A 16,532-nucleotide genomic window follows, 5' to 3' on the forward strand; every position below is an offset into this window, starting at 1 on the left:
ATTGTTAATGAATTAAATTATTATGTTATTGGTTTAGGATTTTAAACACTTTTCTTTACAAATTAAAGTCATGGAAAGTATTATCAAAATAGAGAGATTGTTAGAAAGACTTTACAAGATTATAGAAATCAAGTCAACAAGATTATTAAAAAACTCTCTAACAATCTTATGGATGATTTCATTTACATACAATCTATGATTTTTTTAAAGTCATCAAAATTCTTTATAAGTCACAAACCAATACCACCCCCTAAATATCGAATAGACGACTAATATTAATATACATGGAGATATTATTATTGTAGAGTGCTTAATTACTCCAATTCTAAAGATTATGATCAAATTAAAATTAATCAGGTGATTTAGCCATAGAACCCGGTTTGGCTCCACACGGCGTCTCTGACCCGTCTCATGTCCCGTCCCTTTAACGTCCTCCCCACGCCCAAAATCAAAGAGGAACCACCGTCACCGTTACGACGAATACGTGCCGCCACGTATTCATGAGGTGGCACCATCTCACTTTCCCAGTCACCATCCGCCACGTCAGCATCATTGTTGTTACGATGCATTGACCCGACGGGCTCCGTCTTTAGGATCTTGCTCCAGTCAGGAACCTTCACCGGCGCTGAAGTCGCCAGGTGTTTCTTTCTTCGTCCACCCGCACGACCACTTCCGTTGTGTATCCGTGCACCGCCACTAGCGTCGAGGGAGCGTGCGGTCCAAGCGCTTTCTTGTGTTGGTTGATCAGGCTCCAGCACCGACCAGACATCCTCTTCCATGAGTTCCATCTCAACGGCGGTTTCTACGTTCACGTGTTGGTCACCGGACTGATTAGGACTCCCGAGTAACCGTTCGCTCCGACTAATCGTTAATCCCCGACCTTTGCCCATATACCTAATGTTACCTAATGCAGACACTTGGAAGAACTCTTGTATTGTTTTTATGTAAATATGACTAAAGAGTGAAGGAGGATGAGGATGAGGATGAGGATGAGAATGATCAGCATGTGTATATAATATATATATCCATTAAAGATGAATAGGGTCTACATTTCGTGTGTGTGGTTTTTACTCAGTTATGTTCGGTAAGATCAAAAGAAGATGTCATCGTCCACGTCAAACAGTCGACATATTAACCATTTAGATAACGACACACTCTATTATTTTGTCTTTATTTCAGCATTTTAGATGATAAGTGATCAGGACTTTTTTTTCTTCCCCAGTCTAAAAGTAATTTTAATCATATACTTGCCGACGTGCCTAAACTATGCGTTATAATATTTGGATATGCTATAGTCTTCCCAAGCCAAAAAAAAAGTTTTCCAATCATGTTTGATCACCGTGAATTTGATTAAATGTCCACATATTTGTGCATGTATATATATCTGTGCGCAAATTAAGACTTCAATTATATTGTATCGTTTCAGTTTTATCAGATATATGTACAATGTATTGATCTTTAAAAGAAATCAGATTGCCTCGAAAAGGCTTCTATGATATGATGATTGAAATGTAAGTCTTAGGAGGTAACCACGTGGGAAATATTTGTACGTCGGTTCTAGTTCAATGAGCCAAGCATATGTGAAATATACAAATGGCAAATGCTTGAGTCTGCATGCACATAAGATTCGAAATGATTAATAATAGTATTTATGTTAGTATACCGAGAATATATTTTTTGGTATTTCTGTGCATATTCATATAGATTCAAACAATATATGACAAAACAACATAAACATGTTATTGGCTTATATCACTCTACTGTCTGTAGCTGAGGTGGGGTCTAATATCTCCGCATGGGAATGCAAACAAGATATGTCGCAGTTCAGCTGTTCGACACGCGTACACTCATTGCAAGCAGGTCCAACTAATCTTGTCTACTAAAGTCGACACGTGGTCTTATCTGAACCCATAAATAAGAAGATTAAGACCGGACTTGACGAGGGTGTTGATGGATTGGAGAAGAGAGTGAATGGCAAACGATGGAGACCGACGAACTAAACTAGCTAAAGTCTACGTGTGGTGTCTGGATCATTGTTCTGTCCTTTCCTTCGTCTTAACTTTGCCTCAATTATTAGTGTTCTTATATATTTAATTTATTGATTAATCAAAATCTGTCGTTTTCATTATTAACATTCGAATAATTGATTCAATAATCTTGTTATAAACACGTGACATGTCCACTTCATTGTCCAAGTGATATTGATAAATGATATTAATTAATTAGCTGTTAACTAATGACATATATATGATTGATGGCTTAATTACCCGGTTGAGCTATGCTGTTTTGTCACTTGCACCAATTGATTCGTTAGTTGTTGTAACTTGTAACGACAATTTTATAGAGCCTTGAATGTATATTACAAAACAGTGATGAGGTATTTATAACAAGAAAAACTTTATCAACTTTGTAATCTAAATTTCACGGAAACCATGTCAACTAGGCTACATGTTAACCACCAACTTGTATTGGAGAGTAGATAAATTTTGGCAATCTAGTTCTTTTCTCCGAATGTGCAATAGAAAGTATAAATTAAAATAGTCAAATTTGATTTGTCTATTAGAAAATGTGAGCAAAACCCACATGTGTATACGGGTACTTATCTTAATATTAGTATTTTGAGAGATACTCAATTCCTTTTGTAGGCGGCATGAACAATTTATGCATGAACCTTCCTCTTCTTCATTCGTTTCTGTTTTGTTCATATTTATTACCTTTTTAGGAAACGGGCTCACGAGCCTATATTTTTGTTCAGCCGTGAGCGGTTTAGTAACTTCGACCCATTAAGAAACTAGGCCTATTTTAGTTACTCCATTTGGGGCAAATGACAAATTTTTAAATAGAATTAATATGTTTACGTAATTTTTTCATGCAATTGGTATTTTGAAATGTATATCTTAATGGATGGAAATAATTGACCAGACTCTGTTTTCTTCTTGTTGAAGTTTGTGTGTTCAATTCTTTTGACCAAGATTCAATTCACACACAGAGCAAAGAGATCAAAGTGCAACGTCCAATTATCTTCAAATTCAATATAAAAAATTGTACACGTGAATTTGGAACATGATGATTATAATTAAAGAGTTAAGTATAAACTATATATAATGGGAAAAAAGACTCAGTAAGATCAAGAAAAAGTCCAAAAGCGATTCCCTTCCCATGCAAATAGAATAGCTGACACTGTGCCACTTCACACATTCCTTCCTTTATAAGTAAAAAATGATTTCGAGTCAAGAAAGAAACAAAAAGAACTATTTCTTTTTTTCCCATAATAATTTTTACCTACCCATAGACGCCATTTCACTACTTAATTATTTTATCACGTGATATACTGCTTAATTATACTAACTTTTGTAAACCCTTTGCTTAGAAACCGATTCAGTTAAGTTTACTATTCACGTAACAAATTTTTGTTACAAGCATGGTTTCAAACCACGCAGAAAAGTTCGATCATGTCAAGCTCGTCTAACCACGATTGATGATTTAAGTGGACTTTAAATATTTTTTATCAAAACAGAATGATACAAAAAACACAATAATTACAAAACAAAAAAAAATAGACTATGTACTGATGTTCACACACGAAAGGGTTTTGTGCACATGCAATGCTATCTCAAGGTTTTATCTTCTTTCTGGTTTTACTAATTACGTGAAGGCCTTTGTTGACGAATTATAACGGCGAAGTAAAGAAAATGACATATTACGACAGGTGGACAGCGTTACACTCTCCCATCAACTTCATAATTTAATAACAATGAAATACATATAGTGAAATGTAGTGAAAAAAATCTTAACGATCCAACAACTAAAAATTTGTGGTATAACTTGGTCTTTGGAAAGGGCACGGCCGACACAATAGACAATTATTTCAACTAATTAACATTTTTAGTCCACTCCCATCAACTTCACCAGTTTATCTGACATTATTTTCTCTTCCAAAGTTTAACTATATATTATGAGAAAACTAGTGGACACTGAATATTATATTATTTATTATGAAGAAACTCTTTAAATATTTTTTGATGAGAAAACTAGTGGACACTAAATATATAGTACATCTTGGAACATCCTCTAATACGTACGGTCCTCAATCAATCAATCAGTCAAATATTTGGGATAAAATTCGAAGTTACTTGTTGACAAAAGAAAAACTCGAATCTGCTTTTAATGTTTTTCTCATCATATTTTCAAGAAAATAGGTACTAATTTTAAAGTGTATCTAACTTTAGAGTTTAAATTTTTGTATCTTATCACTTTTTCTCACGTACTCTCAAAATCATCAGTTCGAATAGGATTATCGGGAAAAAAAAATCGAAAGCAAGATAAAGTGTTTAAAAATAGTATGAGTTTATCTTTTAACAAAAAAAAAAAATAGTATTTGTTTGTTAAAAAAAAAATGCAATTTAAATTGTCAGTAACTCATGTGGACAAACTCTAAAATCAGTTACAAGAAGTGGATGAGGATGAAACAACCTTTGGTCAACTAATTACAACGTAACTTTGAAAAAAAAGAGCTACGTAAAAACAAAGACCAATCAACTTTTGTCTTCTTCTCCCGACATGGATCGTACAACTCTAATTAATCCTTTTCCCTCGAGCCTTTTAAGCTATAAATACCGCTCTCTCTTGAGTTCTGAATCTCAACAAACTCATCAATCATCAAATAAACTAAACAAACTAAAATGGGAAACTGCATATGCGTAACAGGAAAAACGACTACGTCGTGCTCTGGAGACGATTGTGATGAATCTTTTAACAAGAAGAGAAGAAGAAGAAGATCCTCCACCGTGTTTAACGACGAGGACGGCGGAGACGGAGAGAAGCTGCTGGGAGAGGCAAGTAACGCGACGTCGTCGAGTTCTTCAACGTCTTGTGGAAGGAGGGAGATCAAGATAAGGATGACGAAGAAAGAACTTGAAGATCTCATGAGAAACATTGGTTTAAAGGGTTTGACGGCGGAAGAGATACTTTCTAAGTTGATGTTCGACGGTGGAGATCAAACCGGATTATCTGCCGTCGATCTAAGGAATCACCACCAGCCTTGGAAACCGGCGTTACAAAGCATACCGGAGATCGATTAATAAATGTTTTGTGTCTCTCTTTCTTTTTTCCTTTTTTTTTTTTTTGGTTTGATTAGTTAGGAAAAGCTGAGTTTGATGTGTGTGTGTCCTAAATTTGACCCCCCTCGATCGGTGATTTTAGCTTAACTGAAATTATGTACATGTTTGTTTTTGTAATTATTTTGTTATTCTGATGATTTTACTTCACTCCCTTTGTAACTTTTATTTTGATTTCAGTGGTTATTGGGCAAAATGTTAAACATAGCAGTGGGCATAATTTCTAGAGGCCTTTTAGTAATACGGACTATCCTAAATAATGCCTATTTGTGAGTAACTCCCGAAAAAATCAAGAAAACAGAAATGTAGGTATTTAAGGATGTGTTTGTCTATGTCACATGTCAACATTTCATATTCGAATTTTATTAAGAAAATAAAAACTCAAATAATACGATTGAATCGTTAAAACCAAGATGAAATACTGTTACTATTTCACCGTAAGCATCTTAATACTTTTAAGATTATACTACACCAAGATGAAATAATGTTAAAAGTATTTATAGTCAAATCGTTCACCATACAACGTGCACGGTAGAACAGTTTCATTAACACGTTACGTTACTTGAAGATTCTATAATGATTTATGCATACATAAAACATGTACACTTAAATCGTTACGGTTACGGCACAGGGTAACGTTAACTCCACGTCGAGCATCTTAGTATTACGATTAGTCAGACTGTTAAGTGTTAACTATTCCACCATTCGCAAACTCACCTAAAAATATTAAGATGCTTAACGTGAAATATGGATTTTGAAGTATTGAGTTTTGTCGATTCATGTCACTAATTTTTAGCCTTATATGTTATGCATAGATCATTAAATGGCACCGACCACATAAGGAAGATGTAGGTAAAATTGCTCCAAGTTGACGACGCTTTTGTTTGTTTGTTATTGTAATTTGGACCTGTCAGTTTTTGCTAGATGAAACGCATTTACTATTTTCGTGATGTAAAGATGAGTGTCGTATAGACAATTGTTCGGTCACTATCAACGACAGTCATAAATCTAATTTCACCTATGAATCTATGATCAATTAATAATCTTATCGTATCACACATTTCTATTAATGTGCAATATGAAATATGAAATATATACATAATGTTCTGTATTTATATGAATAGGTGACAAAAGATGGAACCACCGGAGCCAAGATGGAACCACCGGAGCCAAGATGAAAGCACCCGGACTCTGAAACCTAAGGAAATGTCCAATGCACTATGAATTCAATAAGTACCATACGGAAATATATGTATGTAATACTAAAATTATATCTAGAACAGTCAGAAATCAAATATTAATATATATTTTCACCTACAACCAAGTATTGTTTGAGTTATCAACTATTTAGAATAATCTCAATTTTACCTTTATGCTATTTATTCACTTTTCTCAATAGAAAACTTTTTCAAGAATTATTTTTTCCAACCTAAACCTATATTATTTATAGAATTTAAAAAGTGTGCTACGTTCTAGTGTTTAATTTACACTATTTGTTTTATCCCTACGATCCCATCCGGCAGCTTCACATGATCAGGCGGCTCTCTGATTTTCTTGATCTTTTTTTTAAAAAAGGGAAAAAAACATATCCCAATAACATTAGTTACGTGTTCAATCCCTATTTATAACACAATAAGGAGTTTCATTTTGTTTATTACGAACACACCACACAAGATCCACACATCTAAACACTCTTTATTATATAAGCAAGCCTCTTTTTTGTTGTTGGCCAAAAACTCTTGTCACGACCTATGGATGTGTCAAATGAAGCGAGAGATTTAGCCGAACCATTGGTGGTTCCGGCTGTCTCTGAGCGTAAGCATCCGACAAACGTCGGACTCGAGAGCATTTTAACAGAGACTTCACTTCCTTACCGGTGGCGCGTGTACTTAGGCGCTGGCATAGAGATGAAACTCCTTTTCCGGCTGGCACTTCCGGCGATACTTGTCTACGTAATCAACAACGGAATGAGTATTTCGGCTCGTGTTTTCGCCGGACATCTCGGCGGTAAAGAACTCGCCGCTGCATCACTCGGAAACAGCTGCTTCAATCTCGTCTATGGCCTCATGGTACGTTTTAATGTCAACCGAGTAACCAGACATGGTGATATTTAATGTTAAAACACGATCTCGCAATTTAAGTGAAGCTTTAAGATAAACAATTGCCTTCGTGTTTGGTGTCAACATTAAATTATTAGAACTTATTAAGATGGTCACAAGTACTTGCTTAAGAAGGACTACAGTGTCATTTATTCTTTTGAAAAACTTCTTCAATTCCCCACAAAATCTAATGAATTAATGCCTTCTTTATAAAATAACTTCTTAGTTCAACCATTTAATGACTTCATTAAAAAATTATATTTCTTCAACGGGGGGAATCTCGAAATAATAATTTTCTTCGATAAAATGAACATCTTCCATCTTAATTTATCACTATATAAGTATAAATATAAATATACTTATATTATATGGTATTATTACTTACATCCACAACCACTAGATCATATACCTTAATTTGCAATTTAAAGATGCATATGTATTTAGAGTATTGAACAAGTGTTTTTTTCTCCTAAAAAGTAATGTTGTTGGTTTGATGCTCAAACTTGTATTATCAGAAGTTACATAACCTACGTTTGGATACTAAAGTATCCGAAATATGTGGTAGAAAGATTTGACCACATGTTGGCTTCATGCACTAGCCACTTAACAGTAGGTAGGGTGCATTAGTTTTTTTTGTAACACCCCACCTAAATATTTTCATGACTATGTTGTCACAATGATGTCTCTCATGCATTTTTCTTCAAAAGTTATGCATGCACAAAATAATCCAATTGGTTATGTGTTTTTAAACAAATAGTTCTATATATCTCTTATATTTTTCTGTGTATTTATAAACTTTTTGATATATTTATTTTATGAGGGAAACTCCTTGACAAAACATGCTGATAAGAATTTGACTTATAAATGTGGACGACAATATTTGTTGTCCACATTTTCAACATTATAAAGGTGGCTATAATTTTTTTTTTTTGAGCTTTATTATGTTTACTTATAGTTGGGTATGGGTAGTGCTGTGGAGACACTATGTGGACAAGCATATGGTGCCCACCGGTACGAGATGCTTGGGATCTATCTCCAAAGAGCAACACTTGTTCTCGCCCTAGTTGGCTTGCCCATGACGGTACTATACACCTTCTCGTACCCCATTCTTCTCCTCTTAGGCGAGCCCAAAACGGTATCGTACATGGGATCCATGTACATCGCCGGACTTATCCCTCAGATCTTCGCTTACGCCGTCAACTTCACTGCCCAAAAGTTCCTCCAAGCACAGAGCGTAGTAGCCCCCAGCGTGTACATCTCAGCCTTCGCACTCCTCATCCAGCTATCGTTGACGTGGATCACCGTTTATGTAATGGACATGGGACTTATGGGCATAGCCTATGTTCTTACTATCTCTTGGTGGGTTATAGTTGGGGCTCAGAGTTTTTACATTGTGGTTAGTCCGAAGTTCAGACACACGTGGACTGGTCTTAGTTGGAGATCGTTCCAAGGTCTTTGGAGCTTCTTCAAACTATCTGCTGGCTCTGCTGTTATGATTTGTCTGGAAATGTGGTATTCACAGATTCTTGTTCTTCTTGCCGGTTTGCTCAAAGAACCTGCACGCTCTCTTGATTCTCTCTCCATCTGGTAAGTCCACTAATTTAGTAGAGTTTTTTGTTCTTTATTGTTTTGACCCTTTTTGGTTGAGGATTTTAAGATAGACTTATCTAAAATAAAAAGGAAGGTTAGAGTCAATTTTGTGATGTTTACATTATCTTAACCTCACTATTCTTATCTGTGGGATAGAATTGCTCTATAGGGCAACAAATAGATATAACAGATATTGCCGAAACATCAAACAAATATTGCAACAAAAGTATTTTCTTGTATCTAACATTTTGTTTTTGCAGCATGTCAATTTCAGCATTATCCTTTATGGTTTCCGTTGGTTTCAACGCGGCTGCAAGGTTTGCATTATTCATTGCTAAAACTTTGTTTTAATAATAATAAAAACATTGCTAACTTACTTTATGATTTTTTTTTTGTTACTAAAATTAAAACTATGTGACAGTATACGAACAAGTAATGAGCTTGGAGCAGGAAATCCGAAATCAGCATTGTTCTCTACATGGACCGCGACTTTTGTTTCCTTCTTGATCTCTGTGGCGGAGGCACTCGCCGTGATATGGTCACGTGATTACGTCAGCTACATTTTCACGTCGGACGTTGACGTCGCTGAAGCCGTTTCTGAGCTCTGTCCTTTTCTCGCCGTCACCATCATTCTCAACGGAATTCAACCTGTCTTGTCCGGTATACATAATAGTAGTAATAGGTGCAATTGTTTAGCTAAAACCGGAAAAACCGGCGTAAATTTACCTGAACCGGTTTGGTATTGTTTGTAGGAGTGGCAGTGGGATGTGGATGGCAGACATACGTGGCATATGTGAACGTTGGTTGTTACTATATTGTTGGTATTCCCGTTGGCTGTATTCTCGGCTTCACTTTCAATTTTCAAGCCAAGGTATGTTCTATGATATATTCTGTATACTATATAGTAATGCTACATGTTCAAAATGAAAATCATTTATGTGAACTTTGGACTTTTTGGTTGTAGGGAATATGGACAGGAATGATTGGAGGTAGCCTCATGCAAACACTCATCTTACTCTACGTCACGTATCGAACAGATTGGGATAAAGAGGTAACGAACGTTACATGTAATTTAGTTACATCTTATATTTTGCTTTGAATTATATATGTCGACATACACATTAAGATTATTGTTACATAATATGATCCAGGTGGAAAAGGCTAAGAAACGTTTGGATATGTGGGACGAAAAGAAGGAGCCTCGCCAAAACTAGCCTAGTAAGGATTTTACAAACAAGTTTTCATAGAAATTGTTGAGCTTGAAATTAACAAGTTAATTAATATTTGATACAAACACATTGCAAAATTCAGGTTTATAACAAGTGCGGAGGAGTAAAAGGAAAGTAAAGAAAAGATAGCAAAGTGTTGTATCTTGAGGTGATTTCTCTTAGGATTTTTTTTTTTTTTTCGTTTTTTTTTTTATAAATCTGACGGATGATTACTCTTTATCTGCTAAATGTCGTTCTTAAATTTATTCCTTTCTCTGAAATATTATTTTTAAAAACAGTAGTTACAGATCATGGATTGTTTATGTAATAGGTGTAGTAAGGTAAGTAGCATATCATTGTCACATCTCACGAAATTAATTTAGTTCTTCAACTTTGTCATCAAATTAACAATGACCACTTGATTAACTTTTCAATTAAAATATCAAACTTATTATTCGATATTTACATGAGAGTATGGAAAGAAATAAATTAAAATAATACTGATTTTTTCGAATTTTTTTTTGGGAAAGAACATAGTTGGTATATTAGACGATGCATAGTTGGTGTATTTTAGACGATGACTCGCGATGCAATTCTGCTTTCAAACCATCTTTTTTGTGTGTGTGTGTGTGTTTAATTCGTTAAGCTGAGGTATTTTAATTACTTGGGATTGAGTAAAGTAATTTATCTGTTTAGTGCTTGCTGTCACGTGACATGCACAAAAAAAAAAAATTATAGCGTCGGTTCGTCAAATGACTTCAATAATATTGGCATTGGTTTCAAATATACAAACACTCTGTTTTTTTTTTTTTGTTTTTTTTCTTTTTTTTTTTTATATGGAACATAACTCTCATAACATGGATACTATCTTATAACAACAAAATACAATAAATGTGTTACCACTTTCAGAATTGAGTGAATGGTGTAACCACACCATCAGACTATCATCGTAGTTCTTGTTTTCCCATGTCGCGGATTGAGCTGAGGCGATTTCTAATATTCTGGTCGATAAACTTGATTAATCGGGTGATGGTTGAATTAATTTCTTCATGCATGCATGCTGCCATGCAACTTTTCTTTCTTGCAAAATGATATATCGTTGATTAGAGACATATTTTAGAATGGATAACTTGAGCCGAGGCAGAATTGTACCATATAGTTAAGAGAAGACATATAAGGTTCAATAGCATGAAGGCATGAACTATACGAGATTCCCTTTTTTTTACATCCGGATCCGTGGCACAATGGAATAATTTCCTCTGTTGTTTTATATAAACAACTTACAGTATTTTATGTCTTTTCTCTGGATCTTACCTGCACTCTCTTGTTGCTCTCTATTTTTGTTCGTTCCATTTGAAAAAGAACAAAAAATAATAACAAACAACCATTTTTAAAAAGACTTTATTACTTGTTAATTTGTAGAATTCCCTTTTTTTTTAACACACAAGTCTTTGTTTTTCTTATATTCGTTATGATATATTTTAAAACCCTACCGATCGTCACATTCCACCCAATTTCTTCATCAGTCTTTTATATAAACAACCCTACTAACTTGTCATAACCTATATAACATATATAGACGTTAAAAAATACTAAAAGAATAACCTAAAATCATAACATATGGATGTGTCAAATGAGACGGCGGAGAGAGTCGATCTTCGGCGACCGTTGGTGGACAGGGAGAAGAAACCTCCGTTGGAGGTCGGGCTCGAGAGCGTGTTAACGGAGAGTAGCTTGCCGTACCGGAGGCGCGTGTACTTAGGAGTGTGCATAGAGATAAAACTACTTTTCCGGTTGGCACTTCCGGCGATACTCGTTTATTTAGTCAACAGCGGAATGGGTATTTCCGCACGTATCTTTGCCGGACGTCTCGGCAGTAACGAACTCGCTGCCGCGTCCATCGGAAACAGCAGCTTCAATCTCGTATATGCCCTCATGGTACGTTTAGAGCCACCTTACTTATGTTTGGAGACTAGTAACATATTAACTATATATTGATTGTTTTGTTTGACGTTTATTAATGGTTCGTAATCTTGTTGAAGTATATGGTACAACTTACAAGTTTGATAACTAATGCTAGCGATACAATTGGTAAAGCTAGTTCGAGTGAATGATTAGGTGGGAAAATGTTTTCCACTTTTCCTCCTTGTTCTCACCAGTCAAGTGAAAACATGTGGGAGAACTAATTTTTTTTTCTGCTTATTTTATGGAAAAGTTAGTAGCAAAACACAATTATTGTAAAAAATTTCCACTATGGGACCTTCTACTTTGGACTCTTTACTTTTTCTTGTTTTGTATATTTTATTTTACATCAGTAACAAGAACGTTATTCAAATATTGTAAATGATTACCGCTGGTAACCAAAAAAAAAAGAATGAACGACTCATATACTTTTAGTCTTAGGGATTGAAACTTATGTTATGCAACCAGCGGCAATTCCCAACTATCTCACTAAATGAAACCATAACCACTATGGTTACAGATTTGGTGTATAAGTTTTGAGAATAATCATTCACCTTTTTATCATAACTTGTGACGATTTTTTTTTCAAAACTTATTTAATTTTTAAGTATTGTTGTCGCATCGATATATATTTGTTTTTTTAATTATTTTTTTTGTGTACGATTCGGAACAGAATTATAAACACATGATTCACACTTTTAACATATACGTTTTACACACTTATGACGTCAAATGATATAAAAAATTTAGGTTTATTTTCTTTGAACAGTTGGGCATGGGTAGTGCAGTCGAGACACTATGTGGACAAGCGTATGGTGCCCACCGGTACGAGATGCTTGGGATCTATCTCCAAAGAGCAACACTTGTTCTCGCTCTAGTTGGCTTACCTATGACAGTACTATACACCTTCTCGTACCCCATTCTTCTCCTCTTAGGCGAGCCTAAAAAGGTGTCGTACATGGGATCTTTGTACATCGCCGGACTCATCCCACAAATCTTCGCTTACGCCATCAACTTCACTGCCCAAAAGTTCCTCCAGGCTCAAAGCGTGGTTGCTCCGAGTGCATACATCTCAGCCGCCGCACTCCTCCTCCAGATATCGTTGACGTGGGTCACCGTATATGTAATGAACATGGGCCTTATGGGGATCGCTTATGTTCTTACTATCTCTTGGTGGTTCATAGTTGGGGCTCAGACGTTATACATTACATTTAGCATAAGGTTTAGAGAAACGTGGACTGGTCTTAGTTCGAGATCGTTCGATGGTCTTTGGAGCTTCTTCAAACTGTCTGCTGGCTCCGCTGTAATGATCTGTCTAGAAATGTGGTATTCACAGATTCTTGTTCTTCTCGCCGGTTTGCTCAATGATCCTGCGCTCTCTCTTGATTCTCTATCCATCTGGTAAGTCCATTAATTAAATTACATTTTCAGTTTAGTACTCTTTGAGTATTGTTATGTAAACGTTTTTTTAAAATTTCTTATCTCTTTTGTAGTATGTCAATTTCAGCATTATCATTCATGGTCTCTGTTGGGTTCAATGCGGCTGCAAGGTTAGTATTATTTTATTTTTTTAATTAACTTTACATTTTCGACCATATAAATAGTTTAGAAAAACATTGCTCAAATTAAATCATTAAAATAAAAAGAAAACTATGACATGGACAGTGTACGAACAAGTAATGAGCTTGGAGCAGGAAATCCAAAATCGGTGTTGTTCTCTGCATGGACGGCGACTTTTGTTTCCTTCTTGATCTCGGTCGTCGAGGCCCTCGCCGTGATTGCATCACGTGATTACGTCAGTTATATTTTCACGTCGGATGCTGACGTGGCTAAGGCAGTCTCGGACCTTTGTCCTTTTCTCGCCGTCACCATCATTCTCAACGGAATCCAACCTGTCTTGTCCGGTAAACATAACTATAATAACACATGCATGCAACTATCAGTTAGATTCGGAAAGCACCGGCGTAAATTAACCGAACCGGTTTGGTGTTTGTTTGTAGGAGTGGCAGTGGGATGTGGATGGCAGACATACGTGGCATATGTGAACGTTGGTTGTTACTATATTGTTGGTATACCCGTTGGCTGTATTCTCGGCTTCACTTTCAATTATCAAGCTAAGGTTCGTTTTTATATATATCCTGTTTGTATATACTTTACTATTATCAGTGTAATTTCAATATTTTTTAATGTGAATTTGGTTATACAATAGGGAATATGGACAGGGATGATTGGAGGTACCCTCATGCAAACACTCATCTTACTTTACGTCACGTATCGAACAGATTGGGATAAAGAGGTAACGAACCTTACATGTAATTGAGTCACGTACTAATGTTTTACAATCATTTATCAAAAGTTAGATTAGATTTGGTTTATGCACAAGGCACATCGAGAATTACTAAGATTCTTATTACACAATGATTCAGGTGGAAACAGCTAAAAAGCGATTGGACATGTGGGACGACGTCAAGGAGTCTCGCCAGAATTCGTAATGGATATATATAAAAGTAGTTTATTTTTAATGACGAAGATCATCGTTAAAAATATATATGTACTTTAGCAGTTAGCAGTAGCACATAGAAAAACTATTCACTCGATATCTACTTCTTTGTTTTTTATCTTTTGGGAAAATTGTATTTTGGCTAAGTCTGATGGGCTAGTCTCATCAATCTCGAATGGATATATTCTTGAATCATTGATCATGAAATATATTGTAACAATTAACTAGTAAATCAATGTAGCTTGGTTTTAAAATTTCTTAATTCTCTTGTACCTAAGTAATTGAATGAATAATTTTGGTCTGGTTTGATTCAAATTCGGTTTAGTCAATTTATCTCGGTTCACTAAAATCACATAATGTATTCCAAGTTGGACATTTGTGATGGCAGTCGTGGATCGCCTGTTCTGTATAATAGACAAACGCGAGTTATAAAAGAGATTGTCAGAAATCTAATTAATGATCGTACAAACTAAAATAAACCTACAATGTAAACTATATGTTAAAAGCTTAGAGCATCCTCAATGCATAGGTTTTTAAGCAAATCTTAGCTTAAGAGTTGTGACGGTTTTACATAAGATGTACTGGGATATAGTCAACTACTTCCCTACGCAAACAAAGATAAAATTAGTCAACGGGGAAATTAAAATGCTTCGGAAAGCATTAAAGCATCACCGACCTTAATTACTAATCTTAAGGAGAGGTTCAATGGACTGATGCCATGTTCACAATCGTACGTACCTCTTTTGTTTTTTTGGCCAATACAATCGTACACCTTATTCCACTATTTCAGACAACCATGTTCCTCCCTTCCTCATAGCGAAAAGCTAATGTTAAATATGTCCCTGACTAATTTCTAAAATATATAACCATCACATAGAAAATTTACAGTGAAAAATAGAAGAGGAGAATACGTCCTGTAAATAGATTCCACTGCCTTGACCAATATAACAACATCGTTTGATTAACACAAACATATAAACAGTTTAAGTGCTATCTAATTAGATTCTGAGTATCTTATGATGTATGTACGTAGTCAATTATATATCTATGTTCCAGTCAATGAGTAATAGAACACATTTATGAGCTCACAGTCTTAAAACAACTCAAGCTCAGCTATAGTTTTCTGCTTTGTTTCACTTTTGTATGCTCAAAATCAATATCTACTAAGAGATGCATATATTGTAAAAAAGGCTTTTTTTTTTTTTTTACATTCATTCAAAAAAATAAAAAATTGAACACAATTATGTTTTGGTGGTAGATGCGACCCATACTCCCATATCACTACAAAACACTCGGAAAAAAAAACTATCTGTATCAGTGGTATGGGATTTTGATTGACTTACTATTCATATTAAGTTTAATTGTTAGGACATAGACGAGTACATATTTAAAATCCATTAGGTGAACGAGTAAATAAATGCGATAAGATGTGAATCCAGATCCCTCATTTGTTATCTTTTAAAACAATTCGTCTGTGAGTTATTAACTCACACGGTTCATATATAAGTCTTGTTTACACCATTGCTAACATAGATCTAGAGACGAGTATTCAATATAAGGTATCAGTTATGGTATGACAAGGAAAACAAAAAAACTTAAACATGAAGAGCGAAGAGAGGAGGAAGATCGGAGACATTTCGAGGAGGAGAGGAACAGAAGAAATAACGTCTAAGAGATTTGAGAAAACGTGGCATGAGATCACCATGCTTGTTCGCCATTGCACAACTCCTCCTTAGCTTCCTCAGCTTCTTCCCTATCTTCATTCTTATCCCGACCACTCTAAACGCCGATGTTTTGACGATAGTACTATTTCTCTTCTGTTGCTGTCTTAATGTCTCTGTATCTGCTCGTTGGAGAATCTTGTGGATCAGAAACTGAGCTCTCCTGTGAATGATCTCATGAATATCTTCTTTCTCTATCTTTGTGTATTGGTTTTGACTCTTCATCATTGCCATTTTGTTTTTTGTTTTTGGAGCTTAAAGTTTTCGTGGTGTGAGTATAGTTAAGGTAGTAGAAATGAGGATTGTTATATATATAGACAATTAGGCATATGTGG

The 16,532-nt window shown here is 35.2% G+C and overlaps 5 protein-coding genes across 5 annotated transcripts; 3 read left to right on the forward strand and 2 right to left on the reverse strand.

Moving 5' to 3' along the window:
* Positions 1–232: 232 nt before the first annotated feature.
* On the reverse strand, positions 233–978 carry LOC17880642. The gene has a single exon (XM_006284568.2). The coding sequence runs from the start codon at positions 888–890 to the stop codon at positions 363–365; it is 528 nt and encodes a 175-aa protein (XP_006284630.1). The 5' UTR covers positions 891–978; the 3' UTR covers positions 233–362.
* Positions 979–4,656: 3,678 nt separating this feature from the next.
* Positions 4,657–5,343, forward strand: LOC17879693. The gene has a single exon (XM_006282412.2). It carries the CDS (start codon positions 4,683–4,685, stop codon positions 5,079–5,081), a length of 399 nt encoding a protein of 132 aa, XP_006282474.1. The 5' UTR covers positions 4,657–4,682; the 3' UTR covers positions 5,082–5,343.
* A 1,525-nt stretch (positions 5,344–6,868) lies between these two features.
* Positions 6,869–10,188, forward strand: LOC17877384 (protein DETOXIFICATION 39). Its single transcript, XM_006282827.2, has 8 exons — positions 6,869–7,186; positions 8,172–8,803; positions 9,067–9,123; positions 9,228–9,466; positions 9,559–9,677; positions 9,771–9,857; positions 9,958–10,024; positions 10,118–10,188. Exons 1-7 carry the CDS (start codon positions 6,869–6,871, stop codon positions 10,018–10,020), a joined length of 1,515 nt encoding a protein of 504 aa, XP_006282889.1. The 3' UTR covers positions 10,021–10,024; positions 10,118–10,188.
* A 1,444-nt stretch (positions 10,189–11,632) lies between these two features.
* Positions 11,633–14,656, forward strand: LOC17878630 (protein DETOXIFICATION 38). The gene is made up of 7 exons (XM_006282905.2): positions 11,633–11,952; positions 12,746–13,377; positions 13,470–13,526; positions 13,642–13,880; positions 13,977–14,095; positions 14,186–14,272; positions 14,403–14,656. The coding sequence occupies exons 1-7, from the start codon at positions 11,635–11,637 to the stop codon at positions 14,466–14,468; spliced, it is 1,518 nt and encodes a 505-aa protein (XP_006282967.1). The 5' UTR covers positions 11,633–11,634; the 3' UTR covers positions 14,469–14,656.
* A 1,368-nt stretch (positions 14,657–16,024) lies between these two features.
* On the reverse strand, positions 16,025–16,431 carry LOC17878696. Its single transcript, XM_006285868.2, has one exon. The coding sequence runs from the start codon at positions 16,429–16,431 to the stop codon at positions 16,072–16,074; it is 360 nt and encodes a 119-aa protein (XP_006285930.1). The 3' UTR covers positions 16,025–16,071.
* Positions 16,432–16,532: the final 101 nt, after the last annotated feature.

This window comes from Capsella rubella, unplaced genomic scaffold (assembly GCF_000375325.1).
Source record: "Capsella rubella cultivar Monte Gargano unplaced genomic scaffold, Caprub1_0 scaffold_7, whole genome shotgun sequence".
Lineage (NCBI taxonomy): Eukaryota > Viridiplantae > Streptophyta > Magnoliopsida > Brassicales > Brassicaceae > Capsella > Capsella rubella.

What these genes read in the sequence shown, in the direction of transcription:
- LOC17880642 (XM_006284568.2), bottom strand. Translation starts at nt 890, where the DNA reads ATGGGCAAAGGTCGGGGATTAACGATTAGTCGGAGCGAACGGTTACTC.
- LOC17879693 (XM_006282412.2), top strand. Translation starts at nt 4,683, where the DNA reads ATGGGAAACTGCATATGCGTAACAGGAAAAACGACTACGTCGTGCTCT.
- LOC17877384 (XM_006282827.2), top strand. Translation starts at nt 6,869, where the DNA reads ATGGATGTGTCAAATGAAGCGAGAGATTTAGCCGAACCATTGGTGGTT. An exon ending in CTTTCAATTTTCAAGCCAAG is followed by an intron (nt 9,678 to 9,770) that starts GTATGTTCTATG and finishes TTTTGGTTGTAG; the next exon opens with GGAATATGGACAGGAATGAT. An exon ending in GAACAGATTGGGATAAAGAG is followed by an intron (nt 9,858 to 9,957) that starts GTAACGAACGTT and finishes AATATGATCCAG; the next exon opens with GTGGAAAAGGCTAAGAAACG.
- LOC17878630 (XM_006282905.2), top strand. Translation starts at nt 11,635, where the DNA reads ATGGATGTGTCAAATGAGACGGCGGAGAGAGTCGATCTTCGGCGACCG. An exon ending in AATCCAACCTGTCTTGTCCG is followed by an intron (nt 13,881 to 13,976) that starts GTAAACATAACT and finishes GTTTGTTTGTAG; the next exon opens with GAGTGGCAGTGGGATGTGGA. An exon ending in GAACAGATTGGGATAAAGAG is followed by an intron (nt 14,273 to 14,402) that starts GTAACGAACCTT and finishes ACAATGATTCAG; the next exon opens with GTGGAAACAGCTAAAAAGCG.
- LOC17878696 (XM_006285868.2), bottom strand. Translation starts at nt 16,431, where the DNA reads ATGGCAATGATGAAGAGTCAAAACCAATACACAAAGATAGAGAAAGAA.